The 13,410-nt window shown below is 34.9% G+C and overlaps 1 protein-coding gene across 1 annotated transcript in view; it reads right to left on the reverse strand.

The window, feature by feature from the left end:
• Positions 1-13,151, reverse strand: part of LOC18425747 (Pectin lyase-like superfamily protein) — a 58,617-nt gene extending 45,466 nt beyond the window's left edge. Inside the window, exons 1-2 of the mRNA XM_088861850.1 lie at positions 12,685-13,151; positions 7,964-8,135 (exon numbers count right to left, since the gene is read on the reverse strand). Of these exons, the coding sequence (XP_088717976.1) occupies positions 7,964-8,135; positions 12,685-13,073 (561 nt within the window). The 5' untranslated portion in view covers positions 13,074-13,151. The remainder of the gene's footprint in view (positions 1-7,963; positions 8,136-12,684) is intronic.
• Between the last annotated feature and the right edge of the window lie 259 nt (positions 13,152-13,410).

Genomic DNA, 13,410 nt, shown 5'->3' on the forward strand with positions numbered 1-13,410 from the left:
CTAATTTTGGATAATGAGATTCCTCCAAACCCACAATTATAGGCTAAATAACGTGAGGCCTCATGACCATACATATCAACATCTCCCACTTGGCTATGACGGTCGAGCATAATAATAAATCACATCAATGATTTAAAAATCGGCGAGTCGAACCGGACTCGCCCCGTTCGACTTGGGAATTGGCACAGCCCGTGCTGGTTCCAGCACAAAACCGGCAACCGCATCGTTCTAGAGCATAACTGCCGGTTCCCACCCGGTTCTGTCTGGTTCCTCCCGGTTTTAGCGGTTCCCTCTCAGTTCTAGCCTCAAAAGCACCTCACACTTGTGTGCACGTCACGCATGAGACACATACCACTCCCACACGTGTGTACGTGTGACACGAGCGGTACACACTCCTACACAAACCACACACATTCCCACACATGCCATACGTGCGACACGCACATGCACGCGACCACACACACTCCCACACGTGCCACACACACTCTTACACATGCCATACGTGCGACACGCACATGCATGTGTGCATGTGTACACCGGTTCTAGCCGATTCAAGCCTTAAAAATACTTTAACAAATGACACACACCACTCCCACATATGCCACACGTGCGACACACACATGCACGCGTGCATGTGCACGAATGCCCTTGTGTTTTCACACTTGTGTTTATCTTTCAATTATATATAGCATATTTGAATACTCATTCTTCGCTGTGGGATAATTTCCAAACATCATTAAATGAAAACAGAATGTAAATATATGGTACTAATAGGCAATTTTAAACACATATGCTAAGGAGGCATGATGGTTATTACTAATGTTATTTGCTTTCATTTTATTAATTTTTACATTGATAATCAAATCTTTTATTTTATTTATTAATTTTTACATTATAAATCATGTAATGTATTATTTTTCTTACAGTTGTCATTAATACATTTTAAATTAGATAACATTATAAATTTTTTTTAATTTGTTATTATTTATCTAATAAAATAATTATAACATGTAAACTAATGATTATAATTTTAGTATATAATATTATAATTAGTTAGGTTGTAATAATTTTGGATTATAGTTTGTTAGGCTGTAATAATTTGGTTTTTTTTAGCGGATTAGCCCAAACGAGATTTTAATGGCCATTCTTTCATTGATTTAGTCTACTCTTTATTATAGTCCATGTATAATTATATATTTTATCCATGATAATTCTATGATTTTTCTTTTATGTGATGTAAATTTAATGCTTAAGTTTATGCAGGGAAAGAGCATCTCAATATTCACAAATTGATGAAAAAAATTAAAGTTAATAATGTAGTACCCTCATTTCTTATTGGATTTCTAAAAAACAACATTTATAATGAATTTTAATAATTTTTTCGAATTTTTTTGAAGCTTTAATCCGACCGATTTAGCCACTTCCCGATCCTGATCGTCGATCCGGATTGGTTTTTGAGGTGCACGATCTGGGTCACCGATCCGCTTTTTAAACCATTGAGTCACATGTATACACCCACTTTTGAGTATGATCTTTAAAAGAATATCTCATCGTGAGGTTTTTCTCATACTTTCGCGGATATGCCTCTCATGGTAAATATCCATAATGAGGATTTTCACGTTAATGCAAATCTCTTACTTATGAAAACTGACTGACTTAAACATATTTAAGTCTCATTAAGCTAGTGTATTTAGATAATAGTTCAACACTTAGACCCTTTGTTAATGGATCAACGATCATATTTGATGAGGGCAAGTAACTAACAGTTACTTCACCATTCTCAACTACATCCTAAATGTAGTGGTATTGAACATCTGTATGTCTTCATTTGGAGCTATTTATTACACTTTGAATTAATTTATTTGCAGCTTGATTATCACAAAACATTTGAATCATTTCATCGATTATTTGTAGCATCAAGTTATCTATGAGGTGCTTTATCCAGACAGCAAAAGTACAAGCAGTGCTACATGCAATGTATTATGTTTCTTGTGTGTATCTAGCTACACACCCTTGTTTCTTACTAGGCCAAGAAACAGCTACCCCTCCAAAGAAGAAAACATGTCATGAAGTGGACTTACTATCGTCCTTATCCCCAACAAATTATCCTATAACTTCAAGCTTATCTGCTTGAAAACACAATTTTAGGTATTTTGTTCCCTTAATATACCTTAAAATTCTGTTTACTGCTTTTCAATGAGTTATGCCTAGATTACTTTGATATCTACTAACAAGTGCTACAACATAACTCAAATCTGGTATTGTACATCTTACTGCATATACCAAGCTACCATGAGCTTATGCATAGGGAACGTTAGGCTTTTCTTGTCCTTCTACTGGACAATCCTTCTTAGATAACTTTACTCCCTTTTCAACCAGTGTAGACAATGGTTTACAATTTTTTATTTGAAATATTTTGATAACAGAGTCAAGATATATCTCTTGGTTCAAGCACAACATTATTTATTTTTTATCCTTAATTATTTTTATGCCTAGGACATAAGATGCTTCTCCCATATCTTTCATCACAAACCGAGAAGAAAGCCATAACTTAGTCTTATCAATTATTTTTAAGTCATTTCCAACTATTAGGATAGCATCTACATATAATGAGAGTATTGTGAATTTACTCTCACTATTCAAGACATACACACAATAGTCCCATCTACTTACTTCATATCCCATATGTAGGATGGCATCATGAAATGTTAAGTACAATTGTATTGAAGATTGTTTTAAACTATATAAAGACTTATTTAATTTGTATACTTTATGTTCTTGGTCTTTAATTATGAAGCCCTCAGGTTGTTTCATGTAGATGGTTTCCTTTAGTTCACCATTCAAGAATGCAGTCTTTACATCTATTTAGTGAAGTTCTAGGTCATAATATACAACGATTGCCAAAATTATTCTAATGGAAATAAACGTTGCAACTAGAGAATAAGTGTTGACATAAGCGATTCCCTTTCGTTGTGTAAAACCCTTTTCTATTAACCTAGCTTTAAATTTCTAATTGATCTATCAGATTTTAACTTTTTTTTAAGTAACCATTTAGAAGCTATAAGTTTCTTATATGATAACAAATCACATAGATACCAACCTTTATTTTTCTCTATATAATTTAATTCTTCCCTTGTGGTATTAGTTTATTCTTGAGATTATTGTGACTTCATAGCATCATTGAAGTTAAAAGTGTTATGGATTTCATTTAGATCAATAAAGTTGTTTATCTCTTAACTCATATAGACATAGAAATCATCAAGGTATGATGGAGGAGCTCTTAACCTCTTTGACTGTGGGTACTTCAACATCATCATGTTGATCAGGGTTATTCATATCCATTGTAGGTAGTGGTTCTAAGTCATTTAGGATATTAAGTGGATTATTATTATCCACTACAGGTATATTTCTTCAATAAAATTTTCTAGAAACTTAGCATCTTTGCTTTTAATGAGTCCCTTAACTTTAGATAAAATCGAAATCCCTTTGATCCTTCGAGGTATCCTATAAAATTACAAATTAGAGTTTTTTTTTCTAAAATATTTCTGTGCTGATATGGAATTAAAACAATCACAATTGACCCCCACTTCTTTAAGTTGGATAGATAAGGTTTTCTACCTGTCCACAATTCATAAGGGTTAGAATCTATTCCCTTATTGGAACCCTATTAAGAATATACATGGATGTGCTTATTGCTTATCCCCAAAAGGTCTTAGATAGATTAGCATGGGCAATCATGGACCTAGTCATTTTTAAGAGGGTTCTATTACACCTTTCAGATATTCCATTTTGCTAGGCATAGTGGTATGTCTTTGACTACCATATTCTTGACAATTAGTATTGAAAGCTTCAGATGTGTGTTCACCTCCCCTATCAGTTCTAAGAACTTTGATGTTCCTATCCAATTGGCTTTCTACTTCCTTTTTATATATTTTAAATTTTTCTAGAGCTTCTAATTTATGGTGTATGAGATAAACATATACAAATCTAGAAAAATCATCAATAAAAGTGATGTAGTATAACATCCCTCTATTAGTTTTAACTTTAAGGGGCTCATAAATGTTTGAGTGAACCACATTTAATAACTCATTAGCTCTCTCCCCTTTATTGAATGTTTTTCTAGTCATTTTTCCTGACAACCAATGTTGACAGGTTGAAAATTCCACATTATTTAGATTTGGAATAAGACCTTTCCTTATTAACTTATTTATTTTGTCTTTTCCTATGTGGCCAAGCCTAAGGTGCCAAGTATATATGTCAACAAGAATTACACTATCAACGTAACCAGAATAAGTTAAAATTTTATTATCATCTTTCTCATTTACATGAAGAATGAACAAGTTGTGTTCTTCAACGAAGTGTCCCCAAGCATAAATTTGTCCACGCTTTTTGATTGATACTTTGAATGATCGAAATCAGACTTTAAAGCCCTTTCTAATGAGCAAGAGGATAGATACAATGTTTCGTCTCATACAATGAACAAAATATACATCTCTACATGTAACCTACAAGTTCCTACACCTAATACATCAGAATAGGTGTTGTTTCTCATGTAGATGCGTTTCTCCCCAACTTTTATTTCTTTGAAGTCATCGAAGATGCCTTTTGAGCTTGTAATATGCCGATTAATGCCTGAGTCTACCCATTATCCTTTGATGTCATGGTTTGCCATAAGACACTCAGAAACCACATAGACAACTTTACGCCTCTTGCTTCCAGTATCGCTATTATTTGGATTTTGCGGGTTTCTATTATGTGGGCAGTGGTTCTTGAAGTAACCTGGCTGATTACATAAGAAGCATTTTGGCGGTCCTTGTTTAGTTTCGTGGTTGTAGGGCTTAGTTCCTTTGTTTTTAAACCTATTGTTCCTCTTAATAAACTTTTTTTGAAATTTCTGGTTGTTAGGCTTGTATTGGATAAATTTAGGAGGTCCTTGAGTAAGCATGAACTCACTCCTTTTATATATATTCATGTGCTCTTGCTCTAAGGCTAGTCGCATAGGTAGGTCCTCTAATGTAAGAGATTTGACATTCAATCTAAGTGTAATTGTTACCATCTTTCATTAAAGTGGAAGGCTATTTAAGATTGTGGAAACTTGCATGCGCTCAAGGACTTCATTATCAGCAATGGCTAAGTTCTTAGCCATATCAAGCATTTTGTTTACATTTTCCACTACATTATTAACCTATTTCATTTTAAATGAGTTATATTGCTCTAATAGCAATTGGAGGTGTGTTTCGGAGGTTGAGTCATATTTTGTTTTTGTTCCCTCTAGCATTTTTCTAGATGTTTCATAGTACTTGAAAACCTTAATAAGGTCATCTTGTATAAAAGTTAACATAAAAGTTTTTGCTATGAGGTCATCTTCTAAAACTTTTCTAACTTTTTTTTTTCTTCTTCAGTTGGTTTATCACCAACCACTGGTGGATCTTCTCTAAGTACACATATGATTCTATCTTGGATGAGGAGATATTCCATCTTCCTTTTCCACATGCCAAAATTGGTTCCATTTAATTTTTCAGCTCTTGAAAGTTCAGCCATTACAATTCTACTGGCCATTTGCTAAATTTTGTGTGAGCAACCTAATACTTTGTAAGTTCTTAAGAAGCTAAACAAGACACCAAAAATTTAATACGTGGTCAATGCTTGTACAGAGAGAGCTACAATTATTTCATAAACAATATCAGTTATTAAGTGATGCTTAAAAAAAATTGAAATAGGCAATCTCTCAATCGATAAATAATATTGCAATTATCAAAGATAATAAAAAATTTCTTCTTTATATTATTTATTTTGGGTACAAGAGAAATATCAAGGGTGTGTGAGCTCTTATAATAAAACAACAAAAATCAAGTATGTGATTTACTTTGGAAGACAAATAAATTACTATATTACACGAAAGCAATAAGTGCATTAATTGTATTAAAAAAAAATCAACAATACCAAAATGAGCAAAATAATTCTGTCATAATTTTTTTTTAATAGAAATTTCAGCATTATAAGGTAACAAAATAGCAAAATATGTATTCAACACCCTTCCGTTTATTTATTTATTTTTTTATTTTATTTTTTTTCTGAAAAGGGTGCAAGGGTTTGTGGGTTTGAGAGCGCATTTTGGGTAAACTCTGGAAGTGATCCTTACGTTTTGGTGAAGGAATGAATGTAGGAACTTAGTTGCTAGAAATTGGGTAATTTTCGGCTTCTTAAGGACAAAATCATGCACGTGGGACACTTTCTACTTCTCAGTGGAGCCGGAAGGTGTATTACGAGGTGTGGGGGAACTGACATGTGGCGGTTGCCCACTTGGGTTGTTGGTTGGCAATCAATTTCCACCGACCAAGACCCATATCAAGAGGCCAAATCATCGGCTAGTGCCGATAACGAGATGGCTTGCTGGTTAGCCATATTTCAGGAGAACGTCAAGTTCAAGAACTAATTTTCCGGCTAAAGGACCGTGGGAGGGAGAGTTTCGTGGATTTGTGAAGGACTTAGATCAAAAGGGAGAGAGAGATGGAACTGTAACATTTCTGGTATTACTCTTTCATTTCTCTCTCTACCTTATGGCTCCATGGATGGAGAAACTGATTACTATTGAAATCGAAGAAAAACTTTTATAGAACTATCATTCAGAATAAGCCCATTGCGTAGCCTATCCAAGAGGAGAGAGAAACCGTCTGGCAGAGGGAGATGGGGAGTAGATCCAGAAGCAAAGCAGTGGCAAGTCGAGATTATAGAGAGAGAGGGGGAGAGACAGAGAGTTCAATAAGCACTAAACCACTATTTTTGTGAATGTTGCAAGTAAATAAAAGTGATCAACTAAAACTAGGTAGTCAATCCCATATCACTCTATCATATATCCATATCACAATTTATCAAATAAAGTAAACGACTAAACCGTAACCCGAGTTAAATCACCCTCACAATTCAAACACTAAACCAAACCTAAAAACCAAAATGGGATAGAGGTGATTTGAAATTGATTAATACAAAGGGAGGGCACGATACTTATCCTTTAATTGACACTGTGAACCAAAAAAAAGATTATACACAAAATTGGGCATAAATTGTAACAATCAAATCATATAAGCTCTACCGTTAAAAAAAAATTCAAATAAAACAAAAAAGGAAGATGGAAAACAAAAAAGGATTTTACACAAAATTAGGCATAAATCGTAACAATCAAATCATATAAGCTCTATCGTTAAAAAAAAATTCAAAGTTAAACAAAAAAGGAAGATAGAACCTGGATTGCTCTGATACCAGTGTTAGTAAAAATTAGTGGAGCATGGATGAGACTAGACCCGAAAACAGAGCGGGATGTCATGAGGCTGGTGATCACAAAGCCTGGATTTTAGATCCTTTCACTTTCATAAAAAGAGGAGAACTGTACACCTTTTTCTTGTTGTGTCTTCCTCTGTCTGGCTTCCTATTTTTATTGGGAGAAGAAGAGCTAACGGTTATGTTTCTCGAACGGGTATCTGACAAAAGGTCTTCCTGATCTCAAGGTTATTCATCCAACGTATCCATATGAATATTAAACGATACGAACATTGGAGATAATTATGAATAATGAGATTCCTCCAAGCCTGCTAAATCGTCCTTGATCTCACGGATATTCATTCAATGCATCCATATGAACGTTGGGCCATATGAATATTGGAGAGAATTATAGATAATGAGATTCCTCCAAACCGACAATTGTAGGCTAAATCATGTAAGGCCTCATAGTCATGTCAACAATAGATGCATGCATATATGTAGACATATATTTTATGGACCTTTCATAACATTTTTTATACCGTGTCACAAATAGATATTAACATCTAATTCAAAGTAACATAGTAATGCATTGTCCCGAAACTATGTATTGGAGTTAAGGCGGAATGCAACCATAGTCAAACCAAAACCTTAGGTTAAAATGCGAGTGTGGTGCATAGTAATATTTATGAGGAAGCTGGCTCACCATGAAGCTAATATTTGTGGCAATGAAATTAGATGCGAATACGGAAACGGAAGCAGAGTAAAATGTTCCGTGGGAGGAGTTGGCTGTATCATTCCAAACAATCGCTGTCCTTTCCATTCCTTGCCCCAATAATGTAATATTGGGTTTGATCCTTGGGACTGTGATCTTCTCGCTGTGCAAATCATATGATGAATAATATTACTATGAAAGTTAATTAACTACTACGATAAGTTAGCATTGGTACTTGCAAATAATGAAACTTGCATAAACAGAGCGTACTTATCTCGATAACACAATATCTAATAATATTTCCTAACGAGTTTTTGTTTTTGCCCCTATGAAATTTTGACACATTCAATGATTTTGCTGACAATAATTTTGTTTTTTTTTTGTTTTTGTTTTTGTTTTTTTGTTTTTGTTTTTGTTTTTGTTTTTTTGTTTCTTTTGTTTATACAATATTCATGAACTATAATAAAAGGATCAAATTACAGCAGTGAAGTTACATCATCAGAAATCACAGTAGAAGAAAGAGCGGCACTCCTCTTAGCTTATCAGCTAATTTATTTGTTTATCTACATACATGATGAAATGAAACCCTTTAGGAAGCCACCAAATCACGAGTATGGATCCAAGGAGAAATAGCTATTTTGGGGAGTGTAACAAGGTGATCAAATTAAGACTTGAAATTATCTTTTTTTTTTTTGGTCATCTCATGTATCCATACTTTTTGAGGTCTAGATGATCAACTGTAGGAGTTTTCAACGTTCGGACAACTGTTTCAAATCGATTTTTGAGATGCACCGTACACCTACAATATGACGTTGATACCTTGAAGTTTTTCCCTACACTTTTGTTATGGAAAATATACAATAAGATTATATACATTTGTTACAATGAGGATGCAATCAACCAATGCCCACGTAGCGTTGCAGTGTCCTATTGATCAAACTCAAAATCCAAAAGAAAAATTTTCGGTTTCTTCTACATATCCCACAAGTTATCATATATCATATTTGACACCTATGAGTAGTTGTGACCTCCTGTAACAAAGATAAATGACCTTACCGTTTCACTATTTCACCTAAAATGCGGATGGGGAGCATAAAATCGGGTGCTAAGATGAATTTGAATCCCCAAAAGAAGAAGAAGAAATAAATTTTAGGACGGCATAAAAAGTATGGGCCCATAGGACAACATGGAAGACGACAAATAGTATTGACAAAAATGATAAATATGGCAACCCTACTTCTGAAAGATGATACACATGGGATCACCTTGATTTTGAAGTTCAGTTCCTTCTGCTGGATGACAAAAAAATAATTATTTATAAATAATATTATTAACTTATGGGATTATATACAATGAAAATATTTACTTTTGGTATAACGAGGTCACAATCGCTTCTAACCCTCCGATGTGAAATCTGATGGCTTTGGAGTGTCACAAAATTCAGGAAAATTTCTATTGAACTTTGATCTTTGTCAATATAATAAATGCAGCCATCCAATATCACATCCAATGCTCAAGATTAATTTTGACCATCTTGTATTAAAAGTAAATGGTCTCATTGTATACTTTCCCTTAACTTATTTGGTGAGAGATGGTGATAGATAAAGAAAATTGTTTGGTGAGGCCAAGCCTACACCTGTTACTATGCGGGCCAGAGATGTATACTGTCCACCAAAACAAAGTCCCCTAAGTAGTAGTCCTCCAAAAAGAAAAAAAGTAAAATCAACAATTTAAATATTTTCTCCAAAAAAAAGTCATTTCTAATTTTTAAAAATTATTTATTTTTACAGATTAATAATCTCTACGTTTAAGATTACATATTCTCTAAAAAATAGGATCAAATTTTATTTCATAAATAAATTATTAAAGGGCCCACATTTCTACAAGTGAGTCCATGGCCCACATGCTAACCGCGTCCGATGGATAATAAATATGGATATTTACATAAGGAAAAAGTTTATATAGAGCCGAGGCTCTAAACAATCTAAAAAATTTCACTAGATAAGGTTATTTTGATGCCCAAATATCTTCAAATTGATCATCTCGACATCAAGATGGATTGACACGAGAAAAAAATAAATTTGAAGTTTTGAAAATAGTGCATCTTGTAGCACATTTTTGGACTGTCAATTTTCAAAATTTTCAATTTTTCATAGATCTGCTTGATCTACACTATTTTTGAAGCTTTAAATTTTATAATTAAAGCTGAGAATATATTTTAAGATTATCACAAATATTTCCAGTATTGAAACCACATTTGTCAATACTATTTGAAGGTGGGCTTTAGTTTGATTGTTTAGAGCCTTGGCTCTATAAAAACCACAACCCACACATAAATATATTTTATATTTTATGAAATTTAAAAATTATTGCCAGTATTGTCATTATGAAGTGGATGGTGGGGATTTGAAGCAAGTTTTAGGCAGAGGAACAAAAGCCCTTTCTCTCTCGTGCACTCTCTGAGTCTTCTCTTCGCTTTCCGCAATCTATCTTCTTAAAATTTCTCTTTCCCTCACTATCTCCTATTCCCTTGCCTTCCTTCTTTCTCTTTGAACTCCATCTCTCTTTACCATCTCAAATCTCAAGTTCCTGTTTACTTGATTTTCTCTGCGTCTCTCTCTCCTCGAGTTTCACCATTGTCTCTTTCTGTCATCTCAATTCTCAAGCTCAAGTATGCTGGAAGTATCTCTCTCTCTATTTGTCTCACGCCTCAAGCTCAGGTAGGCTCTCAGTGTCTCTTTCTCAAGGCTCTCTCCTCATTCTATCTGCTCTATCTCTCTAGGTCTTTCTTTCCCCATATCGTTGTTATGCTCTGTGTCTCTAGGTCAATCGAATTCTATCTTTCTCTCTAGGTCCCACTCCTCTCTCTTTGCTTCTCTCTCTCCCTTTAATGAAAATCTGTTGATCTCTCGCTAGATTTGTATTTCTCTGCTCTCTTCCTCTTGATCTCTCTCTTTCAATCTCTTTCTCTAGGGCTCTCTCTACCTCCTTCACAGAGCATATAAAGGAGAAAGAAAGAACAGAGCGAGAGAAATAGAGACAAAGTGGAAAAGAGAGAAGTGAGAGCCAATGGAAGAGAGATGGAGAAGGGAAGGAGAGAGAGTGGGAGAGTGAGAGAAGAGAGATAGCTTAGGAGAGAGTGGGGGAGTGAGATGAGAGAACCAGAGTAGAGAGTATGGGAGAGTGGTGGAGAAAGATTGGAAAAATAAAAGGAGAGAGCAAAGGAGAGGAGAGACAGTGAGAGAGTGAAAGGAGAGAGACAGAGTAGCGTATGTGAAAAAGGAGAGAGAACAAAGTAGATAGTAGGAGAGAGAGGTTAAGGGAACAAGAGGGAGAGAGAGTAAAGGATTGAGAGTGATGGTGAGGGAACAAGAGGGAGAGAGAGTAAAGGAGAGAGAGTGGGAGAGGGTGAGGAGAGAACCTTGGGAGGGAGAAAGTGTGGGAGAAATTCAAGACATCATATTATAGTAAGAATAAAATTCAAGACGTCATATTGTGGTATTCTACTATCCTGACCACGTAGACTAATACAATAAAAAGCATTAGATGACAAGGTCTGGGTGATGGCCATGATGATGTTGAGAATCACTTTTTAATAAGGTGGTCATAAATTAGGAATAGTAGGTAGCATTGGGAGTGCGTTTAGTTCTCTATGTTTTTCCATTAGAGACTATGCATGGATGTCATACACAGGATAATCTGTTCTCTCCGTTATCTTACATGGAGAGAATGGATTACCATGAAGAAGCTTTGTTCATTTATTTTCAAGTGGTTGCCCTTATTGCTTTCAAAATATTGTCGCACATAAAATAGAATTCATTAAGTCGTATGAATTGGTTTTCCGGAAATTGGTTTTCAAACGATATTTGGGCATTGGATTAATTGGTTATAGTGTTGATATTTGCATATGTGGAACGATATTTGGGCATTGGATTAATTGATTATAGTGTTGACATTTGCATATGTGGTTTAGTTCTCATACTAAATAAACAATTGGTTTTTAAAGAAAAGATCCAATCTTATATCAGTTAGCCTAACTTCCTGGAGAACCCAAACTATAACATATGCACCAACATCCTTTGACTAACACTGCGTCTTGACGATCGGTACCGGTATCAGTTAAACTTTGGGGGCTTGTTTGAAAACTATCCAAAATTAATATTTTGGCCGATTTTGATTGGTAAGACCAACTGGATTTAACAGGTTCTACAACTAAATGAAGTTTGGAAAAAAATTTTATACAATGAATTATATCAATCTGTCTTCATTTTTTCTAAAATTTGCTGCAATTGGTTCGATTAGTAGTATGACCAGTTTTGACCAGAACAAACCCTTCTCGGTTAGATAGTTAGTCCAATCTAGATACATTGGCCCAAACTCATAATGCATTAGTGTTACGACGGCCTACTACTAGAGGGTCTCTTTTCTAGTTTTTATCGATCTTTGTTATCTAAAATCAACCCTCATAGAGCTTAGCAGTCAGGTTCAAGGGATCCTTGAAAGGCTTGCTTGCATGGGATATGATATGGCTTACAAAACCAGCAAGGATGGTGAAACCAGCATGGAGTCCAGATCAACTCTTTATAAAGGTTCCTCTAAAATGATAAATTATAACAGCAATGCTAATGCTTCTTATCATATGGAATATCACTAAGACAAAACACAATTTAGAATGATATAACAGTAACCTGTCATCAAAGAGCCTGACTTACAAGTATATGCCCTTATTGATCCATATTATTGTTCTTTTCTGCTGAAGAGTCCCAACAGCATCAATAGCAGATCGCACTGTTGTGAAATTGCAGCATCCATTTCGGTCGACACAAATGATGGTAGAGCCATTCTCACCACCAGACGGTGAAAAGTCTGGGGGCAAGAAGTCATCACATACTGATTGTACTTGTGGTTTCTGGTGGTGGTGGTGGTGATAAGTGTCTATGTCGAATATGCCTAAAAGGAAATTGGTTGAAATTTGAGTAATGGGATCGTGGTAAGAATTACCCAGAAAGGCTATGTGGGAGTATTTAATTAGTGTTATGGATAAGAAAGCAATGAAAAGGGCAGAAAGTAAGATGAAATAAGCTCCCTTCATATTATACATTCTTCCTCGGCCAACAAGGAACTGTATTGGATTGGATATGAGAGAAGGGGTGAATGCAAGGTTACTATTCCTACTTTATTTGATCTCAAGAGAGAAGAAAAAGAAGACGCGGCAAAAGCAACCAATGAGTTTCAAAACGTAGAAGGGAGGAGTTGGTAGGTTGTTTGGATGAATTTGGGAACAACCCAGTATATTGCAATTCATACTTCCACACCAACTCCATTTTCTCCCTCTCTCTCTCTATACTCTTCTCATCAAGTCTTTGAGATAATACCCTAAGCCACACTGATGCTTGTCCTATATGCATCGTTTGTGTACAAGGATTCTATAAACTTGT

This window comes from Amborella trichopoda, chromosome 1, assembly GCF_054954075.1.
Source record: "Amborella trichopoda isolate Santa Cruz 75 chromosome 1, AtrichopodaSantaCruz75HAP2 v2.0, whole genome shotgun sequence".
In the NCBI taxonomy this organism is placed as follows: domain Eukaryota; kingdom Viridiplantae; phylum Streptophyta; class Magnoliopsida; order Amborellales; family Amborellaceae; genus Amborella; species Amborella trichopoda.